We start from the raw sequence: 27,684 nt of genomic DNA, 5'->3' as shown, positions 1-27,684 counted from the left end.
GATAAAAATTTGTGTGGGAGATGTGGACAGTACACAGGTGTCCTGACTGGCACCCACAGAAAAAGCAATTTGAGAACACAATTAATACTTGCACATATTCATCAGCTCTCCATATGTGCCTAGACAGCTGCTCCTCTTGGATTAGAGAACTAAAACGGACTTTAAAAACTGTTAAAAAATACAAACAACAAATAAGTGAAAATAACATTGAACAAGACTAAAGTTCAGAAATTACAACTTCTCCTAATTAAAACTACAAACTTCATTTACAAAGGGTTGAGGCAGCATCCTGGGGTTTTCACAAGGGGCTGGGTAGAAGCTTACCCTCTCTCACCATTGAACACCGAGAGTCACTGAATCATAGAAATGTTAAGGTTGGAAAAGGTCTCTATGATTGTCAAGCCAAATAAACACCATTAGTCTTCCAAATCAAGTAACAGACTGAAAAAGGCATCTCAGTTTAGGTTTATTTTCATTTTTTTATCCTGAAAGTCTCTATTTATTAGTTCTCAATTTATTCATAAGGATGCATGATTGTATTTATTTTGTCTTATGAATATTCATAGCTCTCAGCTTCAAAGAGAAATTATTTATTCCAATAAAAATCTACCTAAATTGATTCTCTACTGTATTCACAGAGGGCATTTCAATTTATAGTCTGTAATAAAGCCCAGTAAATAAGAGGGACAGAAAAAATAAGTTCTTCAGACTTTTGTCATTGAAAATGAGTAAAATAGCTTAAAGTACTGACATGTGACAAGGGAAGAACTTAAGGAGTAAAAAGAATGATGTAACATCAATAAAGAAAGAAAAAGCAGAGAATAACTGACAAAACAAAGCCTGTACAAGATAAACAGAGATGTTTCTACAAGCTTTTCCTTTATATTAGATTAAATAACCTGCCTGAATTACCATATATCATACTTCAATAGTAATTTTTTTCTAGATATACTGTCCTTATGCTTCTTCCAAATAGCTCAAAAGCTGAAAGATATATTGAATTAACATCAGTAACTTCACAAAAACATTCCTTGCACCCTTGGCAACAATCCAAGGAGAAACCAACAATCCTGGCTTTCCCTGAGCTGCAAAATAAAACTAAATTCTCAGAAGAATGAAGCCTCTGATAGGAAGCCCTAAATCAGAGTAGCTGATTGGATACAGGCACCTCACACTAGCAATGTATATACAAACTTCTCACCCCTCCTTATTTCCCCCATTTCTCCTAAATGTATTAGAAATTCCATTTGTGCAGTGCTTGTGCTGACCTCCCCCTCTCCTGAGGAGCATTTCATATGCTTTACCAGAAACCTTGTGCAGCAAAGCAACAACTGGATTGCCTCCAAAATAATTTCAGAACTCCATTGGATTGGATTGCACATTAAAAAAAAAAAAAATTAAATGCATTCAAATTCTTTACGATAAACCGAAAACAACAATGGTTTGTTCTGCTCCAAAATCAAAATGGTGTATTTAAATCAAAGCTATCAGCCAATACATCCAAAAACATGGTGATATCTTTTATCTGCTGCCAACCAAACAAATACTCTACAGCCTTTCACAGCTTTAAACCCCTTGCAGAGGGAAGCCCAGGTAGCACTGCAGCAATAGTGGCACTTAAGGAACAGCAGGGCACAATCCTCACAATGGCAGCAAAGCTCTTTTGCCTTGAAGAAGCTTTTCCTCAGATCTGCTCTGAGGGACAGTGGGTAATATTTAACCCTGTTGTCACAATGCTCTCTATTTAATAAATCAACCCATCTCAGTTCAGAGCTCTCTACACATTATTATGAAGAAAAATGCTTTTACAAAGGGTTAGTCCCAATCTATTGCTCTTCTTCAAGAAGAGTTCTCCTATTTGTTTGTATCACCTCACAGACCTTAAATGATTAACTCACACTAATGTGCAATTGAGAGCCTATTTTTATTTATAGTAACTCAGTATAGTACAAACAACTTCTCCACTCCAAACATCAATTATGCCACACATGTAAATAGATCTGAGTACAAGTTATTGCACTCCCTGGCAGTCAAGATGTGCATCTTGACTCTCATATCTCTTCCTTATTTACAGCTTCAAATGCCTGAGTTGTCTAATGCAGCAACTTGGGACAAGTACAAGATGACGTTTAACAGTTACAGAAACAAGTTAAAACAAATCTAAGACAATTCTGATGTCTGACACTTCCTACTATCAGTATTCATATGCTGTTGCTATTTTTAAACATAATTATGAGGAAAAGCACCTTGGCCAGCATGAGACAGGTATTCTGGGGTTAATCAATGTTGTTTAGCTTTGTTCGTTAACAGAAAAAATAGGATGCAAAGAAGGGAGACTGGTCTTCTCCAGGAATAAATGTAAGGGGCTCTGTGGGATAATTACTGTGAGAAGAGGAAAAAATTGGTTGAAGAAATACCCTAATGCTGCCCTCTGTCTAAAGCCCAGCCCTACCCTGGCTGCCACTGCTGACAGCTGAGGGCTGCAGAAAACCCTGCCTAACGAGATTGTGGCACAGCCTGCAGCTTACCATTGCTTTGCTGAGATTGAATTGAGTTCCTAAATCTTTAGGAGTGACAGCAACATTAACCTCCTTTCCTAACATCATCATAAACTTTTAACAAAGCTTATGGAAATGGAATTGAAGGGGATAAACTTAGAGGTTTAATTCTTCATTTCAATAATACTGCAAAACAAGTGACATTAACACCCCTTTTCAATCCATATTACATTTATTGAATTCAGTTCCAAATCCTTCGGATATTAAATGTACTTGTTTTTATATTGTAAGAACATCTTGTTCTAGACATCCTTAAATATAAGAATGTACAATTTAGGATAAAATTCCATTCTGTGGAAAAAAAATATGCATGCAAAGTTTTTGTTGTTTAATTAAGGATGATTCCCCCCAGTCTTGAATGCCTCCATCATGACATAGATGTGTTAGGACACATGAAGGCAACAAATTCTACTTTATCATATTTCTTCAGAAGTATGACTAACAAGACAACACACCAAGGAAAGAGCCCAAGAACAGGAAGAGGCTTCTTTTTCCCACTGTGATCTTTTTTCAGGTTGTTATCCTGCTTTTTGTCCTGCTCCCGCCCTTCAGGATCCTGAGCACTCCCATCTCAAGGTCACTGCTGCTAAGGACACCTCTGACCTTCACATCCCCGAACTGACCTCCCCTTTTTGTAAACACAAGGTCCTAGCAATGAAGGAGCTTTAATAAGCAGAACTAGAATTGGTACCAAATGTTCCCTGCTCACATAATCGCCTTCCATTTTCCTCATAGACTTGTGTCTCCTATTTACATTTAAACCACAGCCATAACGGACCTTTCCTTTCCAAAATACATTTGCTGAATCATGTGGGATGTTTCAGACGGAGAACTGATGGTCTTGAAATACAGCAAAGGTATTTCTTCTCCCGTCAGAAGTTCTGGTCCTACAACGCTTGGAATATTGGTAAATGTGGCTGGAAAAGGAGCACTCCCAACCTCCTGCTGGGCTCTCACCACAGCCATCCAAAATGCCTCCTGCTGGAAGCACTGGGTGTCAGCAGACCCCAATTACCCTGATGGGCTGGAACAGGGAAGCTGTGTGACCTGCACCTGCTGAAGATCTAAACCTGACTTGAGGAAGACACTGCATTGGGTACTAACTGGTGCTATTCACCTGTAGGACAAGCAACAAACAAAAACATTCTGCTCTAAAAGAAACTGAAGCAGTATTGGATAAGTGTGGATGCCTCTGTATTTCACACTTTCAGAAGACTTTTTACTATCATTTTAATGCAAAAGAAATGAAGGCATTCATAAGAAAGCTTCCTACCCATAACTAAATGGCTACATTCTTTTGCAAATACAACATATCCCTCCACAAAAATCAGTATTTTAAGGTTGTTTTCTGCATGACAGAATTATATTACCTTTCACATCAGTTTTAAAGTAGAGCTAAATGCTTTTGTTTACACTTTGAATAAACATGACATTTATTGAAGTGGTCTTAATAAATAATTAACATTCAAACTAATTTGATAATAGTCATTCTAAGTTAGAACTTGCATGATAAATATCTTTGAAGAAATTCAAATTGATTACAGTGTATTACAAGTTCTGTCAGATAGTTTCCCTCTACCAGTGCCTTACTGTGCCAAATTTTCAAGTTGAAAAATACTTTCTCCCTTAAGCATTTCCATTGCATTTAAATCAAACATCTGCTCTTCCAATGCTATTTACATTCTTATCAGAGAACTTCACATCCAGTGGGGTTCAAGGATACAACCTGATATTTTCACCCTTTTCCCAGCTCCTCTCACACATTGTCCCACAGGGCACAAAATTAATATTCTCCTTCACACATTGGAGAGCTCTAGAAGGAGTATTACTGCTTTGGACCTGACAAACATCAGTTTTTCAGAGAAAAAAGCTCAAAAGAAGTCCCAGAATCTGTAGGACTGGGTCAGTACGAGTCATCTTGAACATTTTTAACAATTCTTTGTCAGGGTCCCTGCAGGTCATATAACACAAGCTCATTATGTTAGAGAAGATTTTGCCAAAAGCCACTTTAAAGTAGCATTAGGGGCACTTAAAACACTAACAAAGAAAACCACAAGCAAAACACACACCATTATTCCCACAAAATACAGAACACAGACCATTATTTGCAAACTGGTTTGATTAGTGCATTTTGTAATTAATGATCCTGGGCATGGTGCCACCATTTGTCTTCCAACATTTCTGTGAATCCCTAAAGAAAATTGCTGACTGGATTTCAGTGGTTTTCCAACTAAACTGTCTAATGGAAATTCAAAACAGTAAAGGCATTTCAACTATGCATCTCGTAGACAGGTTCCAGTAATTTTCAGTTCTCTAAAAGAGACAATTTCAGCTTCAAAGGAACAGTTCTAAGGTAAAAAAGTCTGGGGGGGGGTTTGCAAAGTCCAAGATCACTGCCCAGCGGAGGAAAATCCTTTACAAGGGAATAGGTAGCACACTTATCCAGCAGTTTCAACAGAGATTGATGCATTTCTACTGCTCCACACAGATGTTTAGTACAACTCTAATCCTTCCTGGAAGCCCTAATTTTGTCTCTGTAAAATAGACATATAAAATAATAACTTGGCAGCATTTAAAAAAACAGTACAACTGTTTTCTAAGATTAAGACCAAGATACACCGAAATTACGTACACCTTACTTGTAAGCTCAAGATTTTTTCAAAGGGAAGCTGGTCACCCAAGTTGTTTTCTAACTTAAAAATTCTAAAATTTCAAAATTTTCTGGATTTTATTGTTCATTATAATGCAGTTATTTCTGTTCATACATCAGATATGAAATATGAAATTGTGAGAATATGAAAATTAAAATTGCCTTACACATGAGGATTTTCTCATTACTGAAGGAATAATTCTTTATGGCTCTTTGAACTATTTCAGTATATGCAAACTCCTGTTGATTTATCAACAGTTTTAATACTAATGCTCAATGGTAGCTCAGACACATTTTATGCCTCCCACCATTACATAAAATATATATATATAAAATAAATGCAGGAGACACAGCTCATTTCTGCAAAAAATCTCCGAGGTTCCTAATTTGGAGCATGACAGGAGGAGAAATGAGGTGCAGAATAAAGGGATACACACACTTGAACCAGCAGCTGTTACCAGTGACTACATAACTGTTCTCTCCCTTGTTCAATTCTGGATTTTAGTGTTTATACAAAATGAACAAAAGGTTTTTAAATAGGAAGATCCAGAGAATACCAGCTGTGGCAATGACCAGCACCATTTTACTACAGCCTCGATCTCAGAGGGGTCATGGACACAAAATTTGTGAGAGCAGGAATATTTGGGAAGCCAAGACAGCCATTTCTGAACCTTGCAGGCAGTGGTGGCTGTGCTCAGGTGCAGAAATCCCAATGTTTTAGGGATGATGCCTCCAGAGAACAAATAACAAATGGAATTGCGCTGTATGATCTACTCAAATACTCCATGAGAAGAGAGTCTGGGTTTCAGAACAGCCAAAAATACTGTTAGGAAGAGCCAGATCCATCAAAGTAAGATTTATATAAACAAGTCATTTCTTCTGCAGCTCCACACATGGCCTCAGGAAAAATAATGGGAAAATAATAACTGATTCAAATGCAAGCTAAGCTACTTCACCCCATGAAAGAACATGTGAAGCTGAGGAGCTTTAAACTCTGGCACTGAGCTGATAACCATCCCATAATACAGAAGGAGTGAAAACAAATTACAATTTAGCAGTTAAACAAAAAGCACAAAAAAGAAAAGCAGAATGCAGCAAATAGGATGTAAATTATAAATAAAGCCTGTTTTTAAATATTTGCTTTCACTCATCTGTCCAATATTCCAGCTTTTGGTAAATAAAAAATTAAAATAGTTCAAAGATGAGAGGCAGAATTACACATAAAAAGCTATGAGAAAACAGGTAAAACTTCCAGGATAAAGAATTAATTCCAGCCTCTTAAGTTTAAGAATGTTTGTTTCACATATGTGACAAAAGCAGTGCAAATATTTGTAAAGGGACTTGTGGCTGGCAGTTTTTAAACCTGTAGATTTTAAACAAAGATCCCAATAACACCAGAACAGAAACATGTTTTTTGATTTTGGGCATCTCATTATTCTAAGAAACAGTACCAAAACATTCCTGTTAGTGTGGAGTGCAGGTACCTCCTGAGCTTTTTTCCATCTATTTTAAATAGGGTCACCTTCTGAGGTGGAAGTTGGGAGTTGTCACTGAGGCTCAGGATGCTCCACAGACAGAAGGCAAATAGAAAGAAGAAAAACATCACTGCACAGGGAGAATGGTGAAAAGCTCCAGTTAATAAATGACAGCCAAGCAGTGTCAGCAGTATTATTTGCTGCCTAGCACGTCTGGCAGAGCAGGGCCCTGCAGGACACAGCTGATTCCCAACTGCCAAACCTGCCTGAAAGGCAAAGGAACCAGTCCTGATTCACCCTGACACCTTTACCAGGCAACTGAACCATTTCTGGTGAGCTCCCACTCGAAGATATCCAAAATATCTGCTGTTCCCTACAGTGTTTGAAACGTAGGAAAGCCCAAAAAAAAGGTATTGAATGTCAATCTTTTCCACAGTTTCTATATAAATAGCCAAAAAGCATGTCCTCACCAAGGAGATAAGTCATCAAAAACCACAGAGAATGTGTTTAAAGGGGTACAAGAATTAGCACTTCATCTCTGAAAGCCATTACTAGACAAAGACTCCTAAAAAAACATTAGTCTTTTGCATACGACACTCTTGCCTGAAAGAATATAAAATACATCAGTGCAGCACATCCCTTACCTCACAGCATATTTTTTTTGTATTTTAGTAATGCTGTTTTTCAACACAGCTGGTCCTGACTAAACAGATTTAAAGATTCATCCATTCCAAGACTATAAAGGATTATTGTGATTATCTATTCTGACTTCCTGCAGGGCACACGCCACAGAAACCTGCTCACAGATTGTTGCAATGTACTTCCTCCAGGATAATGTGGCAACAAATCATTTAAAATACAATCCAGTCATGTTTTAAAGATATCAGTAATAAAGAAACAACTGCTTTCCATGATTAATCTATTGCTAATCACTCTAATTATTAAAAAGTGCCTTTAATACTATCCCAAATTTGCATGGTTCTGCTTTGTAAATACTGGAATTTATCTTTTTTTTTGAGAGAGAGAACTGACAGATTGTTGACAGATTACCACAATTATCAATCAGCTACCTGCAACCCTCCTCCACATACCCATTTATAAGTCACAATAGGCTGACTCCCCACTCAACTTCAGCAGTTTGTCTGAGCAATTGTGCAAAGTAATCTCTTCACTCTGTCGGGTTTCTGTTGGAACATTATTCTCATTTTTATTTATTTAATTATCTCTATTTTTATCTATTATACATCAAGAAGACATAGATAAACAATAATTCCTTCAAGCAATAATGAGAATATCCAGAAAACATATTTTTTAAAAGGTTGGATTTGATTCTGACTTTTTAGTCTAGAAATGACAAAATTACAAAAATAATCTAAATCAAAACTTGCGGGAAAGAAATCAAATGAGCTCTTCCCCTTGTTCATGACAAACAGGAAAAGGAATAACAATCAGGAGAGATGATTGAGCACAGGCTTCAGGAAAAACTATAATTCATATGGTCCAAAAAGTACTGAATTTTTGAGAAGCTGCAAAATATCCACTGCTGCAGATAGATTTTTTGAAACAGGCAACACAAGCACATGTTGAAAAGCCATAAATGGACATTAACTTGCTGTAAGTGGAGACCCACTCCAGGTTCCTCCTCCTAGGACTCGCTGCCATCATGGATCACCTTGGAATCTTTCTGGCTGTTCCCCATCTATTCTGAAGAAGACACTGCAGAACCAGTAGCAGCTGCCCAGCAATCACTTCATTAATTTATACAGAGAATTTTTCAATTATTCTCCCACTTTGCAAATCCAGATGCCCCCTGTCTAAAAAGGCAAGACTTCTTATCCTCTTAGCTGTCAAAAGCAAGGAAGAGGCTGATGTTGGATTGGTTTGCCATAATAATGTCTCATCATGTTAAGTGTCACTGCACCTCAGGACACAAACACCATCTGTGGGGCTTTTCTATATTTGGATGTGTTGAAGTGGGTGCTGTTTAAATGAGCCAAGTATCTGACAGAAACCACACAATTTCTGAACTAATCATTGTTTAACTTCCTATTTCTGCATCATCAGCAATTTCTATGTCACTGATTTTTCCTGATTGCTTTTAATAAGACTAGTGAATAACAGACTAGAACACATCCCTGAAAGTCTTACTACAACCAGAAGCACTGAATAAAAATTCTCCATTTTCAACTGCTTTCTTATCAATTAATCTGTTTTTAAACCACTTAGTAAGTGCTAGATTTAATTCTACACTTAATTTCTTTAATCATTGTATCAAGGGAAGGTTAGTTAATAGCATCAGATACTGGAAAATCCAATTAGACAAAAGGAAAATGTTTTTCCCTTGTGAGTGGTCAAAATCTAGAATAGACTTCTTCCAAGAGATGTTATGGGTTCCTCAAAAATATTCAAAACTCAGCTGCACAAAATCCTCAACAGTCTGCTCTAACAGAGTCTGCTTTGAGGAGGAGGTTGAACTGGAGAGGCCCAGAAGTTCCTTCCAATCTACCCAGTTCTGCAATTCTTTGCATGTAAAACTGAAGACACAGCAAGCAGTAAAACTCCCTGTGAGCCAAGTGAATATTCTTCATCTAATTCTGATTTTTAAAGCTGAAACTCCATGATGGAGATAACAAGCACAGCAATAATCAAAGTTCCACAATAGAAGAGTCTGCAGTTAGAAAAATAATAACTCTGCGATTAGACTATTACCAATAATATAAAAACTCTTTTTCTTGGTAACCACTCAGTTATGACATTGAAATTTAACACTGTGGCAGCAGAGCCCATTTAATCCACCAGAAATTCCTGTCTGAATTCCCTTCTGCTTCACAATATGGATGAAGTTGCACTGCAATCCTTCCCACGACAGGAGCTATAAAATCACATTTCTTTCCTCTACACAGCCACTTATATGCAAGAATTTTTTTTTTTGTTAGACTGAGTTCAAAACTAGCAAAGAGGTTCAACATCACAGGGCAGAGGGGTAGAAGAAATCAGGAAAGAAAATGTAATGCTCAGATTATTCAACCCATTAGGAGGTCCTGACCAAGCCAGCTTGAGGACCTCTAGCAAAAGATGTTCCGTAAGGCACAGCTCTCTCATTTCCTCTAATAAAATGGAGGAACTCAATTAGAAAATGGTGCCATCCACAGCAACATAATGTTCTCAATAGAGCAGCTGAGATAGTACCAGGGTTTTCACTGAAAAGCATAAATGTATAAATTATAAACATGGAGTATAAATGGTTCAGCCTATTGTCCATGTGTAAGAGAATTCTGGCTTTTCTTTTGCAAAGCCTGTCAACTACCTAGATATGCATTTCCCATATTTACTGACAAAAAAAATCCCCTTGGAAAATAGTGGAATGTGTTAGAGGTGTTAAAAAATTTTATCTTAAAACAGGGTATGGCTTTTCTAGGATAAATAAAACTGACAACTAGAAAAGATTTATTTTAGATTGCTTCACACAAGAGACTTCTTTTTAAAAAAGCAAAGTACACAATGTCTGTGTTTCCTCTTTCTGCAACTATTTTAATACCAGCATTCTGTTCTTTATCTAACATAGCAATGCAGTGGCTTCAAGAGAAATATCAAATCATAATTATGTTCCTCCCAGAATACTATGCTGTTAACAGAATAACTGTTAAACAGAAGTCTTGCATTTAGCTGTGTTTCTAATGTAGATTTACACGATGACAGCACCAGTATCACAGTGAGAGCTGACAAGCCTGGCAATTATTGTCAGATCCCAGACAGAACATTCACCAGCTACTTCAGAGTATGACACCAAAATCCAACAACAAGCCTAAGTGGCTCATTAAAATCATCCTCCTGACTCTAAACTTGTCAGTGATGCTGCTAGTTCTCCAAAAACAAACTGCCATTCTGTTTCTGTTCTGTGACACAAGGACCAGATAAAAACTGGCAGAAAACTTATTGTTTGGTTTGTATCTTCTTAGCGCTCAATTGGTCACAATATTTTCCCCTGTTGAAAGGCAACTGGATATCCCCATTTCCCTATCCCTTCTGCCTCTTCAAAAAATAACTGCAACATCTCTTGACATCATTCCTTGTCAGCTAAACAAATTGTCTACTTAAATTTTTAATTGCAGGAAAAACTAAGTCAACATTTTTCTTATTGTCCTCTTTCATAATAGTTAAAGTAAAAACTAAACAACAACAACTGAATTATTTAGGAAAGCAAGAAGTACCCAACAAAATTCAGGAAATAAAAGAAAACACAATCAAGTTTCACCAAAATAAAGACTGGGATTGACTGGGAAGTGTCTGAGAGGGAACCAGGGAAAGGGAGACAAGAAGTTAGTGAGAAGCTCAGATTTCGATCCTGTATAAAAATGAGACAAAAAGGCACAGGTGATGGGAAACAGGTGCAAGAAACGGGGTAGCTGAGCTTACTGCATAAAAGTACAAATCAAAGTTTCCCAATATTTAGGGCAGGGTTTTTGTCTGTTGAATATCTGAGGCCACTGAATAATTGATAGGAGTTCTGACAGACTCAGGGGACTGGTCCTCAGAGCACAGTGATGAGCTAGCCTGAACTGAGCTGCCACCCTGCACAGGGCTTTGAGTGCTCCACAAAGGTGACAGGGTTTGATGTCTTCTATAAAAGCATATCTTATGTAATAGGCACCTCCCAATTCAAAGTGACAGGTTAGTTCCTTTTTTTTTAAAAATTATATTTGGGAAATATAAAGATATACTACATCTTCTAAAAATCCAGCATGTCCCATAACTTCCAAGACCAAAAGTTTCCATCATCACATACATTTAAATGAAATTAAAATACTATTAATACCTATATACAATAAAGTTGTTTGGTTGTTACAAAAAACCCCAAATCCGCACAGTAAAATCTTATTTTCCTCTTCCCTCTCTTCCATTCTAACAACCATTCCATAATTAACACTTTTGTTTACAGTAATTTCATTAACTCTATGAAATGAAAACCTGCCACACACCTGTTTTTTTTACAGCATCCTTTTCATTATGGAAGACACAGTCAGAAAGATTAAAAAGAAACCACTGCTGTTCCTCTTTACCTGTTTACCCAGAAAAGAGGGAAATTTTCTTTTAGTATTGTGAGCCACTATTCTATGCTACACTTAGAAGTTTGTTAAATTCCATCTAAGCAGCTTTCTGAGCATGTCCCTTCAATTAGAAAATAACAAGTCCATTTGACAGTACCAGTAAAGGCATTTACAGCACTAGGCACCCACTGGGCAGGGAAACTGCAGTGGAAGGTAACTGGCCACAAGCGCTTCAAATTAAACTTGAGCTATTCAGGTCACAACAAAAATTCTGATACCAAAAATCCTTAAAAGTGGTACTGAAGTGGTACTCCTTAAAAGTGGTAACTTCTCTGTGTAACTACCTTTAAAGTGGGAGCTTCCCTGTGCACTCTGCACAGCCTGCCAGGTCACATACAGGCCAGAAGGACTTTATTGATTATTACTTTAAGTTCTGAGACTACATGAAAAAAAAAAAAAAAAAACCCACAGAGAAAGGCAGAAATGGATTCCCAATATAAAATTACTGCCTTCAAAACTTTACTGGCCTACCCTAAAAAATTATTACATTATGTCAGTAATAGATGTGGAAATGTACAACACAAGGATAACTTGTCAGACTTTAACACCTGTTTATGCACCTGTACACAGTAAAGTGAGCTTAAGCTAATTCAGAAAAGAAAGCTGGAATAATTATTCTTAAATTAAAGAAACACTTGCAGTAATATCACAGTCAAAAATCTGCATTTTTGATAAGCATCACTGGGAGGGCACTGAGCACAAGACCAAACTGCAGGGAAGCTCAGGCTCCCAGCCAGCTGCCAAGTGACCGCCCAGGGCCACTCTGTGCCCACCCCATGGCTGCTTCCTGAGGGGCAGGGTGGCAATGTCACAGGCAGGAGGGGACAGCAGGGGACAAACCACCTCTCTCAGCAGCAGTGCTGCCTTACAGCAGTGTGAAGAGTCCAGAGAGGTGTTAAATAAGCATCCCTCTGCTTGTGACAGGATGCAGGCTCAGCTCTGTTCCTGAATGCCTCTTGCACACACTACAGAACAGGCATTCACAAACTCCCCATCAACTCTGAGGATGTATCAGAAAGAATAAACTGAAATCTGCTCCATCAACCACAATTTAATTTAGATCAAAGAGCCAATGCTTGAACAGCAAAGAACATAAAAGACACCACTGTTTGCCCTGCTCTGTAAAGGGCTTTGAACTCAGACTTCTGTTGCTTTGCTGAAACAAACACACACTTCAGATAACGAACTCAGGGCTCAGCATCTTCCAGATTTATGAGAAGCTCTTTCAGTTCAGGGAGATTGCAAAACTCGCACCCAGCTCAGCAAAACACAGTAAAAAGAAAGAATTAATATAGTTATATTAGCCCTAGGAAGCCCTGTGCCAAGTCAAACGAGCACACAATCTTAACTGCTGTGGGTAAGACTTTGACCAAAGAGTAGACCTTAAATACCATTTCCATAAACAACTAAACTTCTTTGAACCCAAATCTATTACTTCTACCCCATGCCTACACTAGGAGAGGTTCCTGGATTTCCTGGGTCTCTGCAGCTGCTGTTCAACATCCCAGAGCACCTCAGGCACAGCCCTGGGGATGCAGGGTTTGGCTGGGCAGAGCTCAGGCACCTCCAGCCCTCACTGTGCCCTTGGCAGCTGCAGGTGTTGGTGTTGCAGCAACACAAACCACAGACCACATCCACAGGAAGGCACTGATACAAAGAGCTACATGTATATTATCAGAAAATAATATAACCCTACACATGATTTATGTTTTCCATTATTCCAGTGACAGTTTTTCCTGTAATACGTATTGGATCTCATCTAAACACTCTGGATCTTGACCTATTAGTGGCAGTGAGCACTGGCAGTAAAAAGAAATGAGTATTTGTTTTATAAACTGTTAGGGTGCCCTAAATACCTTTTGGAGTTAATTCTTCATATAATCTGATGGATTTTTTTTTCCCCTCAAAGGCAGTATGATATTTTCAGGGATAAACATACAATCAGAGTATCTTTCTCACTAAGCAGTACAGTGATGGCAGTGACAGCAACTAAAGACTTTGAAATCAAACTTGGCAATCAGTATTCTTTTGATATTTAATCAGCTTTTATGACTGAACCCAAAGCTGTATCTATGACCAACCAGCAAGCACAAGGCTCTACACTAAATTAAAAACAAAACAAAACCACCATGGAATTTACGGGAAGATGAACACAAAAAATGTGAAAAGCTAAGTCCCAGTACTATCACAGAAACATCTCCCAATTTTTCTTATTTTTCTTTCTTCGCATTCCTTCTATTTTAAGCAATATCTATGTGTAAAACATAGCATGATTAATTTCTATTAAGCAATAAAGCTTTAGGAAACAGACAGAAGAATTTCTGAAAGGAGAACACATTTCTCCAAAGGTCATTAATCACCATTAATTTAAAAATAAGATGTAACAACAACCATTTAAGAAATTATGTGAGCAGTTTCCAAAAATACAATTTATATTAGTTTTCCCCTTCATTCCAACAGTCACCAAAAAACTGTTATGAGAAGTCTGCTCAAAGAGAAAGTCAAGAACTCAAGAAAATGTGGATAAACAACAACTGAAATTAGCCTTGCTTCCTCTATCTGTGCTTTACAGTAGTTTTTGATTGCATGACCACATCCAGGACCTCTCTTTATTTTGACTGACCCAGGAACAACCAGAGTTTCACTACCATTTGCAGCTCAACATACAGTTCTTAGGGCTTAGCTCACTAAAATTATTCAAACCTTACTAGAAAGGTAGATATTTGCCATTCCTAATATTTCTATGCAACACTGAGCATCCCAATGCTTTAAACCTACAATATTTTTATGAAAACATATGCAAGACTAGAGATGTATTACCTTGGTTTTACAGAGAGATTGACGTTCTTATCAGAACCCTTAGGGACAAAGTAGACTGGACTGGTTTCTCTGGTTCTTGGATGTTTGCATTTGTCACCCTGTTTATACCTCTAGAACAGTTTTAATTTACCAATTATATTATAATATATCAAATCATGTGGATGCTAGCTGAAATAAGAACGAAGAAACAGGTCTTCAATTATCTTAAATATTTTCATTTCACCTTAATATGTTATGTAAAATTAATTGCCTATCCATTTGCCAGGCTTACTACTGAGTTTTTAAACTGAGATGCATTTTGATTCCTGTTTATCAACCATTGCCTCCTCTCCAGCCAAATGCAACAATGCAGAGTAATCAGATTTGGCAGCCCAAGTGCTGACTGTCCACTGCTGCAGCCACAATGTTTGCTCACTGTCACTCCAGTCACAAAGGATTTAGTCGACTTGTGCTACACTGATCCATATAACACTGATTTTTCTACCCCTCTCACCTGTGAAACTTTCTGCTACCCACTCCTCTTAGAAAACAAATAGAATTTTGTTTTGTGTATATATATTTAAATTACAATAACTATTAATCACTGAAATTGTTATATGCTAGTTGCCTTTTCCTTTGTCCTAAGGATAGAAACAGCAGAAAGTGGCATAAATCAGGATAAGACTGAAGGACACTTCTTGATACCACATGGACCACAGTGCCATCCAGGCTGCCAAAAGGACAGATGTTCTTTGCTTTTCTACTGAAAAACAATTTCTGTCTTCTATGAAATTAAATCCAAACTGCCTTTTTAGTTCCAGTAAACAGCCTCTAGGGATGATCAGCCTTTTCCTTTGCACAGCACCTTGCTCACTCACTCCAAAAAGCCAGACTGCCAGTCTCTCCCCCTTTATCCCTCTTAATTTTCTGTTCTTTAAAAACTGAACCAAACTGCTGTGTTTTCTCAAAACACATCTCCGGAATATTAAACTCCAACCACACTACCACTTGCCTGTATTTCAAATGCAATTCTGTAACATCAGCAGACTTAGACCAGCTCAGATGATTTTCTCCAGTGACAGATGAAGAAACTCTCAAACTTCTGTTCAGTTTTTTGATTAAAACCTTCTTTCCTTTACTTAATGCAATTCAACATTCAATGTGTTCACAGTGCAGAAGAAACTGTTTGAAATCATCTGCAGGTCAGCCACTGGTGTCCCTTGAGTAAATTCTGTTTCTTTGTTGGTTTTTCCCAGCTGGTCTTAAAGCAGCATTCAATAAAATTAAATTCCCATGTTTTAATATCACACAAATACTTTACATGTGTGTTGTAGCACTGTTTGCAGCATGCACACTGGATACTATTCAAAGAGGCAAGAAATCTTTGTTAACTATAAACCAGGTAGTACTTGAAAAATTTAATCTAACAAACCCTCTTCATATCCTCATAAAATTTGCTATGAATCTCAGCATCAGTAACACAGCTACTGTTTTATTTTCCAAATTAAAAGAGCATATTATAACCTCCCATATCAAGGACTAAATAACATTCCCTACAAAGCAAGAGGCTATAAAATGCCCTGCATGTCGTTTGTCACAGTAGGACTTGTAAAGGACAGCAGAAGGTAACTTACATTTAATTCTGTCTTTACTTTTAAAATCTATTAAAAATCTATCCATCTCCATGGTAACTCAAAACATATATTCCTCCCACACAGTTTGATTGATAGGTTGTAGTTTTTGTTTTATAGTCAACCTTTTGTTTGTTTGAAAATACATAAAAACCATCTAGATGATCCTATAATCTTAAATAATATCATAAATCTGTATGTGGCAGTAAATGAAAGGTACTGCATATATGGCTCCTTGTTATACTGGTGTTTAAACCCAATCAACTGCCATAATATCCTGTGGTCTTCAAAGCAAAGTAACTTTCAAATAAATTAAAACGGATTTTTGGATTTTCATGGTATAAGACTTGCTTACAAACAAATTTTATTTTACTCTCCTAAAAAATTACATCTAATTCTAATTCCTTAGAGCTCAGAGTCTTCCACAAATCAGTATGAGACACTGACTACATAAAATTTCTTAAAATTAAGGAAAGAAAATATAATAATTATGGGAACCTGTTATAACCTTAAAATATGAAGCACTTGAACTGAACTTCAGCAAGTTAGTGCTAAGGGGAGAAATACTGAAATGGGTTGCATTTTATAGCAGGAATCTAATAAATATTAAGTGTAATTTCTACATTAATACTGCTCTTCCAAGGAAGAAATGTAGAGAGAGGTCATGACATCCACTAAAGACCTCCAAGAAACCAGAGCTAATAAATTGATGTAAAAATCAAGCCTCAATTTGACAAAGTAAGAGAAGGAACTCTACTCAAATTTCCAACACACCTAAGCAGCACAAGTCTCTGATTTTACCTACAAAACCTTTTAATTGACTAAGATAATGAGCAGATATAAATCACACTGTGACACTTATACAGTGAGGTCTTTATTCTGGTCCCCAGAACTCAAGAAAGATTGGACAGACTGGAGCAGGTCCAGGGGAGGGGCTGGAGATCCTGGCCTGTGAGAAAAGGCAAATGCAGCTGAGTCCTTTCTCCCTGTGCATCCCATCCAGTACTGCAGTACCAGCACAGCCTCCCTAAGAGGATGGAGGCTCTCTGTCCACAAGGATACATATGGAGAAGACAAAGGGCAAGGGGTGGAAATTTCACCAGGAGGGTTTTTATCCCAATGTAAGAAAGAAACCCCTTTCAATAAGAACAACCATTCACTGGATTTGGGCAGGGTGCTGCATAATCCCACGCAGGATCCTTTTCCGACAAAAGGCTGGGCCAGATAATATTTCAAGGTCACTTCCAACCTGTAACATTCTGTGGTTTATCTCCAGCTTCCCCCTCCATGAGCAAAGATACTGAATTATAAAAATATCCACCATACAATGCTGAAGTGTTCATTATTCTGCATTCTCCAAATCATTCTGCACACGCCCATCACAACCCAATCAAGAAAAATCTTCAACTATTTTCTAGTAATCAAATAACAAATCTGCTAAAAGCCTCAGATTCAGTTGCTAAGCAATGAGACGATTTCTCAGTGCACTGTTCCCTCTGAGGAACTGAAGAACTAGATGCTCCTGGAAGTGGAAATATTTACTCCTAGTTTCCCTTATATGCTGTGCAGCACTTAATGAGACTATCAGCTGCCCCAAACACCCATCTGAGTTCCTGGTCACTCCATGACAATTCATCCTTCACTCCAAACACAGAAAGATATAAAAATATCCATACCACTGCTGAACACTATCATCCACAGCCCTGTCTTCTAAAGTGATAACTCTGAGTCTCTCTGCTAATGTTAACTGAGGCCAGACAAGCTCTTCAGATTCTTTTAAAATTACTCTCACAAACCTGAACAATCATCCTAAAGGAATATTCCTTCAAGGTAACTTTGAAAATGACATGAAAATGAGAAAGAGGAAAGAGGGCCATGTATACAACCAATACTGTTTCTGTACATCTGTCTTGGTACAAATATTCTCATCTTTCCAGGAGTCTGCTTGCACAGAATTTAAGAATGTATTTAATATGCTCAGCCTCAACTTGAAGAAATTCTGTTCCTTGAAGGGAGACCTTCTGATACAGCACATCCATTTTAGGTCATGTCACATTTTCTTCTGCCTACATACTTCAGAAAATGCATCATGTTTTATCAGATGTGAAGCAAAGCACATCCCACTGAATAAAAATGTCTCCTAGAACACTCCCCATAAGAGTAAACTACCTTAGTGGTTCAGTGAATGGCATTTTTCAAGATTAGTTTTAACTAGTGCTTCAATTTTAAGGACACCCAAAACCACCAAATCACACAGCTGCAATTGCACCACGTCCTACTACCCACTCTGTTCCTTAATAGGATCCCTCAGGAAATTTAGAAGGAGCCAATGGAAAATTGGTTTCACACTGTGCTGGCAAAAATTCCATCTATTCCCACACCATTAGGTCTTACACCTGAAAGAGGACAAGAAGTCACCCCACACATCCCCTGCTCCCCTTTGCATAAAAGTAGTAAATTAATGTTATTGATCTGACCAAACTCTAAATTAGGCAATTATGTTTGGTCTCTCCACAGTCATCTGCTCTCTCAACAGAAATAGTTCTCACATTACATCTTAGACTCTGAGGAATTTTTTTTTACAGTTAAAATAGCTACTGTGCACCAACAGTGAGTTTCAGTGATCTCCTTAGCTGACTTAAAAACTCACAGGAGCCTTGTTTGACCTAATTAACAAAAGCTTACAGAGAACTTGCAGATCCTTTATTTAGAAGTAGTATAAAAATAACAAATCTCATCAACACATACAGGGTAAGAGAGAAAGTTAACAACCTTACTGGTATCATTTTGCTGTCTCAACAGAAGTCAGTAGACTGGTGTGGGCAACTACCCAGGAGCTGCACACACCCATTTCACTGTAACAAATGCAATTTTGCATCTTTATCCACCTTTGTGCCTAAACAAGTCTCCCCAAGGTTTCTTCTTGCTCTCTCTTCCTCATCCTTTCAGAGTAGGCACAAGAACAGACTCAGCAGCTTACAGTGGTACACTAATAATGTCACTTTTCCTTTCTCCTCCACTCCAAATTAAGTACAGGACTGTGGAAAGGAATCACTGGCATCTTTCGCCTATTGCCTTTGCAATACTGGGAAACAATAAGTAAAACCCTCTCCTACATTTCTTAGGCTTTCACAGAAGGACATAGTTATGGTGTCCAAATGAATCTAAGGAACACCAGAGAGTATTGGAGCCAGGCAAAACAGCACCACAAGATACTGGATCAGTTAACCTACTGACAGTACTGAAACACATGAGTGTGTGCAAACACACACATCTGGCCAGCTGTGGTTAGCAGTAACCCTGCCTACATTACCAGCAACTCCAGTGGTTATGTAGCAGAGATTTTAAATACCGAGATCCACACTCACCGTGAACTCCCTCCTAATGATTTTTACAATAGCAGTGAAAGTAGGAAAAACCAAACCAAGTGGGTCATATAGAATAGGGGCTTTTTTTGCCAGAAAGTAGCTACTAAATCTCATTGTTTCAGTGCTCATCTCTGAAGCCTGGATACAGGATACAGCCTGGATACACATCAGAAGGCAAAGAACTGCTTTCCATTTTCCAGCAGCATGACATTGCCTTGTCTGCACAGAGATTACATACTGAAATAGGGGAAAATGTGCTCTTCACATAGAATCACAGAATGGTCTGGGTTGAAAGGGACCTTAAAGCTCACCCAGCTCCACATCCTGCCATGGGAAGGGACACCTTCCATTGTCCCAGGTTGCTCTAAGTTCCCCTGTCCAACCTGGCAGGGATGGGGCAGCCACAGCTTCTCTGGGAAACCTGTGCCAGGACTTCACCACCCTCACAGTACAATTCTTTTTTCTTTTATCTAGTCCAAATCTGACCTCTTTTCATTTAAAAACATTGCCACTTGTCCTACTGCTATGGGCCCTGCTAAAAAGTTTGTCTCCAGAACCATAAAAGTATTATAATCTTTACTCATTTAAATATTTAAGTTCTATTCCTGATCACTCAATCTATTTAAAAATAGATTATTTTTCAGTAGGCATAGAATTTTTAACAAGGTTAAAGTTTTTTGCTAAAAATCCCATCCAATATAAATAACAGATTCTGATAGTTTCCATCCAAGTTTTATTCGTATTGCTTTCCAATTGGGAAAAAAACTCTGGCATTTTCAAATAAATTTGCTGTTTTGTCAGCATTTAAAGAGTTGTATGATCAGAATCCAACCACTTGAAGCATAATTTGTTATCACAGTAAAGCAAACAACACATCATACATCTTTCTATTTCAAATTCATTTCAGGCACAGCCCTTTCTCTATGAACTCATTACGGACAAATGCCTTTTCCTCCTCAGACTAAAACTTGGCTTTCACCTTGATAGCAAGAATTTAAAGAATATCACAGCCCTGTGTAATGCAATGATCTCAGGCTAACCTTTCTAATATATATTTCTCAGAAATCTAAACTAAGATTGCTGCACAACTCCTGTAACTGAAACCCATTCAAGATTCCCCACGCACAGTTTATTCCCAGTACTAGCATGGGCTCTCTGTGGTCTGAAGAAAATGAGGAAGATTCACAATATTTTACACCAACTAATTTTCTGCAACTGTTTCAAAGCTGTGCTTTACTTCACCCTCTCATTTCTCACTGTTCTCCTCCTCCCTCCAATTTTCTGTCAACAGAAATTCCTTATCTTGGAACAACATAACATCCCTCTCCAGGCAGTGTTTTAGTCACTGTAGGCTTCCTGAGTATTACACCCCAGCTCCCATTGTTTCACTGAGAGACAAACACAAACCTTACAATGCACCTCAACAAGGTAATTGCTGGGAATTTTTAACTGAAACAAACTTGGTCTTTCAAATCATAATCCAGGTAGGGAGTTCACCAAAAAGCATGAGGTGAACATTTGGCCTATTCAGAGATGTTCAGAGAGGCTGCTCACGTTGTTTGTCAGCCCCACTGACCAGTGAAGGGCCCTTTGCTGGCACTGACCTACTGAGATGTCTGTGCAACAACCACCACTTGAATTTCCTCTATAGTAAGAAATGTTTCTACAAAGCTGACTAGGCACAGCAGCATGATAAATAACATCAATTATATTTCTTAGATATTTTTATTACAGTTTGGGAATAATTAAAATTTTGCCTGGTGCTGATCCAACAACAAACAAGGATTTCCATTTAATCTTTCAATATATTTTAAGGTGTGTCCTTACATAGCTTCCAGCATGAACACCAAGGATAAAATTCTAGAACCAGCTCGGCCACAGGCACCTCAGTGCATTTCCTCAGGCTTCCAATGTACAGCCCACAGATGGGACAAATGTCTGTTACCCACTGAACAATGTAAATTGTTCTGCCACAAAAGCTGTGGTACTGTATCAGTGGAGATAAGAAATCACTGAAGGTGCTCAAACATTGACAGCTTGGCCCAGGAAGGCTGGGGAATCTCCATCCAGAAGGAACTCAAAACCTGGCTAGTGCAGTCCTGTCAGCCTGGCACTGACCCTGCTTGAGAAGGCAGCTGATGATCTCAAGAAGTCTCTTCCAATCTAAACAATCCTGTGATTATTTCTATATTAGAATTTTTAACTTTCTGTAAGTTTTTGGGAAAGAAAAAAAAACACAACACAGAAAAATGTGTTTTCTGCTCAGAAGCTGTGCCAATTTCTTCATCATGGAGCAGATGCCTCCTTCCAAAGTTCTATGAGAACAGTAAATTCTTTCCCCGGTTATTTAAGAATACAATAATGTTTTGTGCAGTGTTATAAGAAATATAATGAGCTACAATAGAAAGCAGTCCCAGAAAGGAAAATCACTAAATGAAAGTTTATAGCTAGAGCTTTCTCTCTCCTTCCCCTCAAGGAACTGGTGTTAACAATAAAAAAGAAATACTTTAGTAGAAAGGAAGCTTAGCTCATTTGTAGGTAAAATGGTTCCCCTTTTTCCAATTTAATGCCATTGCCAATATTACTGTTGTCATCCTCAGCTGACACGGGGGAGAGGGGGAGAAAAAAAAAATCTTACAGGATGAAAACAGAAAAGATCACTTTATTCCCATACTTAGGGAGGTATGGCTATACAATGGAAGAATGAGAAGTACTAGGTGTAAAGAGTAGTATAAAACATGACATATACCATGTTCCCTGCCCCTCCTCCATTAGATCAAATGTTCCTTTCCAAGAAAATGCCTCCAGGGACATCTGGCCCCATAGAAGAACAGGACCAGTTATGATTTCATAAGAGTAGGTTGATTTTTGAAGCACAGAACGCAGCTGGTTATGCTGGAGATGCACTAGACTCACTCCACTGGATCATTCCTGGGTTGGTTTCCTAGACATGTAACTGTTGTCACTGAAGGTTTAAATGAGGAAACAAAGCTCCCTGCAGCTCTGTGTAGAGGTATTTCTCTAAAGGAAGGACAGGAAGGAAATGCAAGCGTAGAGCACCTACAGTTCTTGATCCTAATCCTACAGTTAAGACTTGTAATTACTAAAAGCCAGGAAAAAATACCTTCAAATGCTCGAGTTTTTTATCTACTATGACATGGGCTTTGGCTATTAAAATGTAAGAAAAGAAGAGAGATGAAAGCAGAAGTAGGAGACATTATGTGGCAGCAATTGAAAATTATATAAAAAAGATGTGTATAAAACTCAATACACTTATCCTAGTGTCTACTTCTAATTTATGGAGGAAAAATTGTACAAAACTTCCCATAGTTTGAGTTCTCTTTTTGGACTCTAGACACTAAAACAATTATTTACAAACTGTGCTGAATAATTTTTGAAGTCTGTGATGGGACTTGCAAAAGTATTCTATTCTATTCTATGTTATACTATTTCTTACATACTTAATAGCCCTTTAAAATTGTTGCCTTTTTTTATAACAATGAAATTTTCAGACCTGAAGGTAGAATTTCAGAACTGCAGAAAGTTCCAGTGCAGTCCACGTGACTCTCACATGATCCATTATTCTATATTTAAGGAACCCTCATTAAATACAAGGAATTCAACAATTCTGATATTGATTCTGATGGATTTTGAATGCACAAAGGCAGGCAACATTTCTCCCAGGATATTAGAGATGTGCAAGGAGAGGAGCATTGCTCTTACCACATACAGCTGCTTCCAGAGCACAGCCCATTCCTGCAGTGTTGCTGTGACTTCAGTCACCACAGAATCTTCAAGAGGAACAACTGTTTCATATTGCCTGTAGAAAAAGAGGGGGAAATTAGGAAATGTACCCTGGAAAAAGTAGAAAAAGAAATATGATGGCACAGTAATTTGTAGAATTCCAGATCTTGAATTTGTTCAAAATAAGGAGAATATCTTAAGGAGATCATTTTGTCTGTTGTAAAACTGAAGCAACTCCAGAGGCATAGCTACTGTTCCTCCATTACCTTCCACAAGATTAAGCTTATGTGAAGCATTTTCTGGTTACCTGTTCAAAAGACATAATTTCATTCTAGTCAAGGTCAATGAAAAGTTTTCATTACTACAGCATGTTAAATTAACTTTCCTGTAAAGTGGGGTCCTTCACAATTTGGGTCCCTTCCTTAAGCCAGTCCACCCCTTTTTCCCCCCTTCAAAAATGTTAGCCAATATCAAAACTACCCAAAATGCCTGCTCTCTACTAACATGTCCTATCCAGAAAGCTTTTCAATATTGCAGATGAAATCTAAGGGATCCATCCTCTAATCAAAAGAAAAAAAACTTGTTCCTTTCTGGTAAAGATTTTCCAAAACAGTTAAAGGAGAACCACAAGAGTGGTTTGGACTGGAAGGGACTTCAAAGCTCATCTCATTCCACCCCGTGCCATGGGCAGGGACACCTTCCATTGTCCCAGTTGCTCCAAACCCCACCCAACCTGGCCTTGAACACTTCCAGAGATGGGGCAGCCACCACCTCCCTGGGCAGACTATGCCAAGGTTTCACTACCCACAGCTTAAAATATATGTTCTTCAAATGTAAACCCATCATCATCCCCTGTCTGATTCCTACAGACCCTGCAAAAAGCCCTGTCCCCATCATCTTACAAGCCCCCTTTAGATACTGAAAGGTCACAAGCAGCTCTGTCCAGTGTTCTCTCCTCTCCAGGCTGACCAACCCCACCTCTCCCAGCCTGTCCTCACAGGAGGGTGCTCCAGCCCTGGGGACAGTCCCTGTAGGTCTCTAGGGATGTTTGGGGCAGTGAGCAGGTGGCTGTGTGGTGTTCAGCCACCTGCCAGCTTCAACACATGCTCTGTTATTTCACAAGTGCTTATAATGGCACTTGAAATATATTGTGAAATAAAGAATTTTCAAACAAAACGTGAAAGAACCACACCCCTCTGGTTCAGAAGTGCATTATATTCTGTTGTGTCAAGTGGTGCATGAGGCTTTGATACTTTTAAACAGTATATCAGCTTTCCTAATAAGTACCTGAACTGGTTTGCCCTTCACAAACCCTAAACTAATGTCAAGGACTAATTAACTGCACATCACAGGGAACTGCTCCCTCCCCTAAAGGAAGTACACATTAGGAGTGGTCATTCTATGCAACATACATAATTTTATTACACCCCAAAATTATGAAGCTTCACTATTACAGCTCCCCTTACTGAGGCCCTTTGGGAACAAATCTACAATTCAAGACTATCAGAAGTCTCCTGTTTTTCTGCAGGTAGTTCACTAAGTGTCATTTAATACATTTTATCTTCCACATTTAATTTGTTGCCTCAGGTCACTGTCTGAAACACTGCAATTATAAATCTCCCCACAGCAGCCTTTAGCTGGAATATGCAAGTAAAAGCAGCGGTGAAAACACAAGGTATTGATTTCAGGAGTCACAGTCAATCTCACAGGAAACTTTGCAGGTTCCAGAGCCCCCAGTCAGTAACTTCCCTGAAATGACATTGCCACCAGTGCTGCTATCCACACCAACTGATATAAACTCACTGCCAGCAACACATGAATACAAAGAGAAGGGCAGAAGTTGTCAGCAGTGCACTTCAGTCACTCTTTGGGTGAGGTGGAGAGGGCTGGATCCTTTGGAAAACATTCAAGGTAACATAGCTCTGACTCTGAAAATCTGTAGGTAAATGAGCTAGGCTGTGTACTGACTGCTGCCTCCATAACAAATAGGAAAATACAGTATTTTGCCAGTGAGACAAAAAGCAGAAATGGAAGAATATAAGCAGAGTTCTTTAAATGCATGTGTTTCAGATGATACCTCTAAAATTGCAATTTTATGAGCCAAAGCAAACAAGAGTAACCATCAGACCTGATTCTTGCTGTATTAAAAACAAACAAGCCAACCCCCAGCTCTGTAAAAGTACATTTAATTTTCATCCCTCATACACAAAAAAAGGTACAACAAACTAAAAAATCTCTGTAAGTTTCAATAATTATTTCTTTCCCTTCTAGATAAAAAGCACTGTAGCTTCTAAAAAAGAAAGAAGAATACTCACCCTCTGTTACTGACAATTGCCTTTTTCAAGTGAATATAATTTGCAGGAAAAATCCCCTGCAAGAGAAAAAATTCTGTCCATTAGAAAAATACATTTGCAGTTTTCAGCATTGGTAACCTAAAGGCACAATAAATAACTGCCAATTTATCTATTAAGAGTCCCCCAAACAAAGCTGCCAGTCAAAAGTCTACATTCAGATTATAAGCAATTAATTATTTTAGTCTTAGACCAGGACACCACACTGGACCAAACCTCCACCTGGGAAGATCAGAAAAAGTGACTCTTCTGCACTTCGCAGCACAGCACCTGCAGCTCCCAGAGCAGGCTGATGCTGATTAGGAGTGACACAGACAGAAGCTTAAAAAGACAAATTAAACAAAACCTAAAAGCCCATCATCAAATTTGCATTGAACCCCCAAGGACAGAAGTATTCTATTACTTGCATACCTGGAGCTATCAGTTCTTCTCCCTTTCCAAGGAAAAGCTGTTCAAACCCACTTGGGACACCTCCAGTTATTTGTCTTTTGCTACTCCCATGAGGGCTGGACTCTGACCTTGCCTGTGCCAGTGTGCTCTTGTGTTGAGACATGGGGAAAAGAGGTAATTTAATCCAACCTTTTCCCAGTGTTCCACATTCTCTGTAAAGTACATGGCCCTGAATCCTAACAGTAAAGTCTGTCAGTGTGTAAGAACAGCAACCTGCACTTCACTGGGAAATACAGTAGCAGCACTGGAAATCTTTGGATTAAAAACCAGCTGACAGCCTCCGACAAAAATGTCAGCAATCAAGTGTGGGCTTTCACTTTTTAGAGCTTTAAAAACATACAATTTCAAAAGAAAAATTTGGGGTTGAGGGTGCAGGTTGGGGCAGGGGCAGGTTCCTTATCATCTGGGAACTCCAAATGCTAAGGAGAATTCCTTCTTGTTCATAGGCAAGACTAAAATTATAGAAGGAAAAAAGCTGAATCTAAGAGGAATGGCTTCATCAGGAAAACAGTAAATGTGCTTGCTTTCAGCCACGTGAAAATCCAGAAAGCAAGGAAATTATACTTCACTTCCTTGTTTGGTTCACTTCTAGTTAATGCTGCTTATTTCTGGTATCTAAGAAACCAGGGAAGGTTTGAAGGGCTCTCCTATCAAAGCTGAACATATACACAAGCAGGAGTGACAACACAATGACTGCAGACATTTCATTGGGAGAGTATTATAGTCATGACAATGTAATACAGGTAATTTTATATTCCATAATACATAGGTATTAGGTAAACATGAGGGATCTGGTACTATTCTCTCTTTAAATACAAGCAATATTTAAATCAACAGAAAATAAAGTGAAGCTCATATAGAGGCACCCATTGGCATGTTTGGATACAAACATTTTAAAAAAACTTAGATGCCCTCACAAAAACAATCATACCAGAACAGTCAAAAAAGTTCTCCAAGAGCAAAAACAATGGAAAAAAAATGGCAAATAATCAAATGGTTAAAATACAAAAATCTGAAACCACCCCCAACAACTTATAAAATCCTCTTTCAACAGACTTTTTTCAAAGTTGTCTTAGATTAATAACTCACCTTATTAAATGTGCTCTTTAAAATGCTGCATTTAAGCAGTGCAATATCACCCACCTATGCTTTTCTTAGGGGAGAAGGGTGGAGAGGATCAAACTGGATGAGATTTATAAATGTTGAAAAAATTACATGTTACATGTCAGGAAGGTTTCTGATCCTTTGAGTGATTAATGAGTATCATTCAATTTAAAAAGAAATCCAATCCTCCCACAGGAAAAAAGAGAAGGAAAGTAAAAAGTTTACTGGATTGCAACAGTAAAATAGATTTAATCTGCCATTAGATTAACAAATGTATTCATGCTTACCTTGACACTGGGCTTCTTAATGGAAACACCTCTGTACCAACCTGAAACCAGATAAAACACATTATAATTATTTGTGGCACTGCTGTCTTTACACAGAAGCAAAATGACTACAGCTATGCAGTTACTGAGATAATCTAAAAAAACAGCTGTGCCTCACAT

At 38.2% G+C, this 27,684-nt stretch overlaps 1 protein-coding gene across 14 annotated transcripts in view; it reads right to left on the bottom strand.

Moving 5' to 3' along the window:
• Window positions 1–27,684, bottom strand: part of DOCK3 (dedicator of cytokinesis 3) — a 184,135-nt gene that overhangs the window by 128,846 nt on the left and 27,605 nt on the right. For 13 of the 14 annotated variants that reach the window (XM_085590130.1, XM_085590132.1, XM_085590126.1 and 10 more), the window contains exons 3-5: window positions 27,526–27,566; window positions 25,649–25,704; window positions 23,313–23,409 (exon numbers count right to left, since the gene is read on the bottom strand). In XM_085590130.1, the coding sequence (XP_085446256.1) occupies window positions 23,313–23,409; window positions 25,649–25,704; window positions 27,526–27,566 (194 nt within the window). Of the gene's footprint in view, window positions 1–23,312; window positions 23,410–25,648; window positions 25,705–26,095; window positions 26,187–27,525; window positions 27,567–27,684 lie in introns of those variants that run through there. The other variant, XM_085590134.1, reaches the window with a different exon arrangement.

The sequence above is a fragment of the Lonchura striata genome, chromosome 12 (assembly GCF_050655825.1).
Source record: "Lonchura striata isolate lonStrDom1 chromosome 12, ASM5065582v1, whole genome shotgun sequence".
Lineage (NCBI taxonomy): Eukaryota > Metazoa > Chordata > Aves > Passeriformes > Estrildidae > Lonchura > Lonchura striata.
Note: the sequence above shows the minus strand (reverse complement) of the source record. Positions and strands in the feature narration are given on the sequence as shown.